Source organism: Macrotis lagotis, chromosome 3 (assembly GCF_037893015.1).
Source record: "Macrotis lagotis isolate mMagLag1 chromosome 3, bilby.v1.9.chrom.fasta, whole genome shotgun sequence".
In the NCBI taxonomy this organism is placed as follows: domain Eukaryota; kingdom Metazoa; phylum Chordata; class Mammalia; order Peramelemorphia; family Peramelidae; genus Macrotis; species Macrotis lagotis.
In genome coordinates this window covers 231664223-231671022 of record NC_133660.1, presented here as the reverse complement: position 1 = coordinate 231671022, position 6800 = coordinate 231664223, and the positions used below count along the sequence as shown (strand labels likewise).

Here is a 6800-nt window from a genome sequence, read left to right as displayed (position 1 = left end):
CTATAAAGGGAATCCAGCACCAGTTTCTCATTCTAGCATGGAGGGATTCTTGTGCTCCAGTTTTAGCCACTGAAATACATGTTTTCCAAAGTTCTCCTCTGCTGTAAAGGCTTAAAATATGGTACTGGCAAGAGAACCACAGTGAAGCCTTCAGGGATGAAAACTGTGGCTCTCAGAACTCATGAAACAAAGAAAAGTGTAAAGCAATATGTCTAAGAAAGGTTGTGTAAAAATCAAATTATTCTATTTGGTTGCAGAAAGAGAGAAAGGCTTAGGATTCCTAGTCTATCCCTCTCTGACCCTCACTATTCTAGTAAAAACTCTTAGAGTCTTTTCTGGCTACTCAATGCTTATTACCACCATATGAAATTTTATCTTTTTGTCTCACCCTTGGCTTTATCATTTTCAAAGCAAAGGCAGAATGGAGAGGGTCATGTGTGCTACCGTGTAAACTTGTCAAATTGTTCACTAGACAAAAGTGAATGTTGGGTTCAAGTTAGTAAAATGATAAAACTAGATTCAAGCTTTTACCACACTTTGGGAAATTATAGAATAAAAATCTATATGAGCCTTTTAATAAATTTCAGATATCCCAGGCAGAGACATCCTGATATTTTCCAACTATTTATATTTTCTGTAGTTTCTTTGTTAACTTGCCTTAACCTCTATTTATTGCATTTCATTCCAAATATACTTTTAGATGAAGCCATATGATAATGCTATTTGTCAGACCTAAAAATAAGCTAGATAAAACAAGAAACTTTTGAATTCATATAGGCTTTTGCAAACTGGGAGAGACAATTGATGAACTGACAAATCATTGATGCAATTATGACATGTGGAAGAGAAAAAAAAATAACTGGTGTTCTCAGACAGGATTATAAGACTGTCCCCTTGACTAAAGCTGGTGAAGCTCCATTTGCTATTCAAATGTTAACCTCATCCACAACCATTACATCTCCAGTCTCTCTTGAAATTCTTCTGCACTGTGGTCAGACTCATGATCTCTCATGTGTGCATCTTGCTTCTCACCAAATCATCCAAGTGAAAGAAGGGGAAAACCAGGTGAACCTGACCTTTTAAAGTAAAACCCTTCTTTACTCAGAGGATCAAAACCAAACTGAATAACCTTTGGTGAGGTGTTTGCTGCAAAGAAACATATTCCTGGGTTCTATTTGGACCTTTCTGATTCTGTGGTGATAATAGCAACTAGAAAGGGGGAGAAAGGATATAGGAATAGCAGAATTTATAGACTGTAATAAATGTATTGAGGTGAGCATACAATATTCTGTATTGAAAAGACTTCTTCCTAAACAATATGCAGACTTGTAAAGAAATTGCCTTGAAGAAGTTTAGAGCAAGGAGAGATATTCTCAAAGTAGTTCTGATACCCACATGGTAAAGGGAAGGTATTTGAACTCTTAGAACTGAATTGCATTTTAAAAGAGCATTAAGCTATTAGAATTACCTGAACTGGAAAGATTACTAAATAAAATGGAAAGAAGCAAGATTCGACAATTATTTATTTAATTGAAATGATTTTCAGAGTTCTGCCTTCTTTATAAATTGTTACTTTTGGTTTTCTCAAGTGTTCTTGGAATTCCTTAAGTATATCAACAGCACAACTGCTCACTTACATTACAGATCATTAAATGATAATAGAGCCAGAATGAACAGATCAAGTGTTGGGAACCATTTTCATGCCTAGTGAACAATTCACAATGCCAGTTGTCATATATGGATGTTTGAGAGGTCATGCTTATTGGTTTGGTTATCTTGTTATCCTATCTTGTTGTTACATTTTTTATAAATCCTAGAAGAATATAAGCAAAGAAATGATAAATGAAGCCCTCTGAGCATTTAGAGAACTTCTTACCTCAGCGATGTATGAGCAATTGTCTTAATCCCAGTGGGGTTCATTTGGGATTTTGATGATGTCAGCTTTATTTCATATGAAGGTGCTCAAGGGTTTATATCCCAAATGCTACAAAAGTGACCATAAATATTACTTCATTGTGCAAAGACAGTTCTTTGACATCTAAAAGTCATCAACTTCTTGTATCTATAGGTACCACTACTATTCTTGATTTTCCTCTAAAATATTTAATTTGTAGCTCATTTCGGGGGGGGGGGTATCTATTCCTCTTGATTTGCCACACATTATACTGATTTCAGGTTTGCATAGCACTTTTATGACCCTCCAAGTCTATCTTTATGAGTAAGATTGATTCCTGATTTGATTCTTCACATACATGGTCACTTGAAGCACCATATAAAGTTAAAGATTTGCAAATAAGGGTATGTATGGCACATTATAACAGCATATTAGTAAGTAAATTCTGATCTGCCATAGTCACATGATACATTCTGGAACATCAATATTGCAAAAAAGTAAGTTCATGATAGAACATAAATAGACACTTTCTGTACAAATAGGTACATTTGTTTAATATATTGCCTTTCTCCCATGTCTCAGACTGATGGTTTAGCAAGGAAATTCCAAATGCTGTATTTAGTGGTTAATGTAGTGCAAAGAGAATTGGACTTGAAGTTAACAGAGCTGGGTTTAATTTTCCCTTATCTAAGTCAACTGGCTATGACTGTGATTGTGGCCAAATAACTCTACATCTCTGATCCTCAGTTACCTCATCTGTAAAATAAGAATAACAATATTTTCCTTAAAAAGAATGGGAAGAAAATAAGTTATAAAATTTAAATTGTGCTTTCAAACTGAGCCAGTAGAAATTTTGTTATCTGCTTATCATGATTATGTTGCTATACAAAAGTGAGCTGGTATCTTCCATTTGATTAATATTGCAAAGAACCTTAACAAAGCTACTGAGGATTAAAAGAAAATGAAACACAGTCCTTAATCTCAAGTATCTTACATTTTATTTGAGAAGAAGGGATAAAATATTTACATAAATAAATCAATACTAAGTTGAGGAGGTGCAGGTTTTAGAAAATTGATTTCTTACAACTAGTGAGCTATTAGCTGAGGAAACCTTGAGATTCCAAGAAGCAGAGATGAGGTAGGGCATTTGAAGTCTCGAGGATGACCTGTGCAGAAAGACACAGATGGGTATAGAATTCTGAGTTTGAGTAACAGGCAGTAGATCAGTTGGGCTAGAATACAGACTACATATCTGAGAGAGCAATAAAATAAATCTGAAGAGAGACACTGGATTCAGATCCTACATGACTCTAAATATCAAGGTAAGTGATTGTTGTTTTGTCTTCAAGGGAATGAAGATTTCTTCAAGGTCTGAGTAAACAAGTGTCATGATTAGCCATGTGCTTTAGGAAGAATATTTTTGTAGGTTTTAGAGGATAGTCTAGAGGAAGGAGATGCTAAACTTCTAATTAAGAGGCTTTTGCAATAATCCCAGTTGAGAACAGATGAAAACCTGAGGGACAGCGATGGTTACTTTAGTGGACATAAGCAGATATGAGATAAAGGTTGCAGAAGCAGAAGAGGTAACACTTGACAGTTAACTGATTGGCAGGTGGAAGATGGAGAGAAGAGAAGAGACAGATCTCAGGATTGTAAACTGAACTTTTGAGAAGGCTGGGGGGACCCCCAATAGAAATAAGAACTTATGTAGATAAGTCATTTTAGAATAAAGGTTGAAAGTTAGATGATTTCTCTTTGGAACATGCCATTTGAAATGCTCTGGGAGCATCTAGTAATAGGTGTCCAACCACTGGTGATGTGTGACCTGGAGTTCAGGACTGGATTTACTGACTTAGAATTTGTTGGAAAGGAGATATTATGACTATGGGAGTTAATGAGTACATTGAGAAGGTTTAGAAGAATAGGAATAGTCTAAGACAGGTCCTGGGGAAACATGGATGATTAGGAGGTAGCACAGGGATAATAACTTGCTGAAGGAGACTGAGAAGGAAAGACAGACAGCTGGGAGGAATACCAATACCAAGAGAGCCATTGTCATGAAACGTCATGAGGAAAAAGTATCCAATAATGGTAGTGGTGTGTTATATGACATCTTGCAAAGAGATCTGCAATCTATCAACAAGAAAGTATTTAATATTTTTAGCCACTTTCCTAAATGCTAATGATACAAATGAAAAATCTGTAACAATCCCTATGAATTTAAATCAAGATTATAAAAAACATTATTGTTCATAAAGTATTGATAACTTTGTGGAGAATAGTGCTGCTGGAGTGATAGGGTCAGGCTATCCCCTTAAAATGCTGGAAGAAAGGAAGTGAACTCAACAAAAGTAGATTTTTTTCCCTGACAGTTGATAGAGAAAGAAAAGAGATGTAGTGTGACAAGTGGAAAGAATGTTAAGATTAAGTGAATGATTTTAATTGGACAGACCAGAAAATATTTATAAGAAGAAGAAGAAAAAATTCAATAGGTAAAATAGTTCAAGTTAGGTTTCCCCCAATGGACGGAAGCTCAAGATTAAAATAAGCAGAAAGGGATCAATGAATCAAGCAGAGGAATTGATCCAGGAAAAATGATCTATCTCTTTTCCAGAGATTGTTGCAAAAACAATAGAGAAAGTTATTAAGGAGAAAAGAAAGGGAAATTCAAGGAAACAGTCTTTCTCTTGTCATAATAGTAGTTTTCAACCTTCGATCTTGAGAGGGAAGTGTGAAATAGAAGGTGCTGAAAAACTACCTTATCACTCTACCAGTTTTATTTATTTAAGGCCTTCTTTTTTTGTTATGATCAAAAACATTGAATCATAGAAAAGTATATACGAGTTATAGACAAATTCTTCTGAGATAAATTGTGTCTTAAAAGTTTGTATAATTTTTTATGAATGGAGAAAAAAGTAATTGGGAGAAATAAAATTATTTCTGGAAAGAGTAATATTAAGATAATTTTTATCATTTTGAACTTAAAAATATTAACAGATGCAAATATTTCAATATAGTTTGATATTTCAAGTAATATACTGATTTATATATATATAAAATTGTTCTTCTATGTGTTCTGAGTTCACTCTGCAACAGTTAAATAACATGTTTCCAAATTACTCCAAAGTTGTGTTTTTTAATCACTTCTTATGGTCCCTAAAATTATGACTACTTGATGATACCACAATTTGCTCAGTTATTCTAAAATGGAAGGATATAATGGGTAAACAGGATATTTTTACAGGATGATGTTACTAGAAACAATAGTATTTGCATGGGAAAATTTCCCTGGTTCTTCAGTTTAGCAATAGTTAAATGATAGGTTCTTTGCAGAAATGCCAAATTCTATCAGAAAAGTACAAAGAGGTGACTCAATCTGAGCTTCTCCCTTTCTCTGTGATTTTATAAAACAAGGATTGTCCTGGAAATGGGGACTCTCCTTCTAGTCAACTGGTGGATAACTTCTTCAAGATGTGGCAAATGATCCTATTGGAAGTGAACAAACATCAAAAAAACTTTCTCCGCAAGGTATTAATAACTTTGGTCAATAGCAGGATAGTATTTACACATTTGACATTTGGATACAGTCTTTGGATATATATGTGTATATATATATATATATATATACATATATATAATGTGTGTGTGATTAAATAAACTTCTTCATTCTTGCAAACTTTATTACAGTCTTACAATGGCAAAATTGGTAAATTACACAGTATGGTTGGACCAGGGAAAGAATTTGGTGGCAACAAATCTATTCATCTCTTTCTTTGCTTAGGGTTCCTGCTAAGTTGCATAGGAGCAAAAAATAAGAGAAACATAGTAGGATATCGTGTAGGTGGCTGTGAATGTTTCTTGAATACATCAGCAGACATATCGAAATCTTAGTTTTGTGCTTTATTTTAATCACATTTTCTTCTTTTCTTCTCATTTTCTTCTAATAGGCTCTTGTTGTGTGATACGGATGTCTGACAATAACTGCACTGCTGTGACTGAATTCATTTTATTGGGGTTAACAGATGAGCCAACGCTTTGTGTCATTCTCCTTCTGATATTTTTTGGATTTTATGCGGTCACCTTAATTAGTAACATTAGTATAATCACATTGATCAGGAAAAGCTCCCAGCTTCACACTCCAATGTACCTTTTTCTCAGCCATTTGGCATTTGTGGATATTGGATATTCCTCATCTGTCACACCTGTCATGCTCAAGAATTTCCTTGTGGGCAAAACAGTAATCTCTCTTGGAGGTTGTGTGGTCCAACTGTTCTTTGTAGCCTTCTTTGGGACAGCTGAGTGCATTCTGCTGGCTGTGATGGCCTATGATCGATATGTGGCAATCTGTAACCCCCTGCTTTATTGTATCAACATGCCCCCTAGGATCTGTACTCTATTACTTATCTTCTCCTACCTGGGGGCTTGTATAAACGCTTGGATCTATACTTGTTGCTTACTGAGCCTGTCCTTCTGTGGGCCCAATAAGATTAATCACTTTTTCTGTGATTATTCACCACTTCTGAACCTTGCTACGTACCAAGATGATATTGTTGAAATTCTAACATCTGCCTCTTCTGGATCTGTAATTATGATATCAGTACTAATTGTCATGATATCTTATGTCTCCATCCTTTTCTCTGTCTTGAAAATCAGCTCCACTGAGGGAAGATCCAAAGCTTTCTCAACTTGTACCTCCCATCTCGCCGCAGTCACTCTTTTCTATGGCACCCTTACATTCATTTATGTGATGCCCAACTCCAACTACTCAGAAGATGAGAATAAAGTAATATCAGTTTTCTACATGGTAATTATCCCCTTGTTGAACCCTCTGATCTATAGTCTAAGGAACAATGAAGTAAAAGGGGCCCTGAGAAAACTGATGAGGAGGAAACTTCCTTTTTCATGA

At 35.1% G+C, this 6800-nt stretch overlaps 1 protein-coding gene across 1 annotated transcript; it reads left to right on the top strand.

Annotated features, from left to right (window-relative positions):
- The first annotated feature begins 5861 nt into the window (after window positions 1-5861).
- LOC141516464 (olfactory receptor 5P3-like) lies at window positions 5862-6800 on the top strand. Its single transcript, XM_074227535.1, has one exon. The coding sequence runs from the start codon at window positions 5862-5864 to the stop codon at window positions 6798-6800; it is 939 nt and encodes a 312-aa protein (XP_074083636.1).

Bases quoted from the DNA above. Each gene is read 5' to 3' on its own strand.
- LOC141516464 (XM_074227535.1), top strand. From the start codon at position 5,862: ATGTCTGACAATAACTGCACTGCTGTGACTGAATTCATTTTATTGGGG.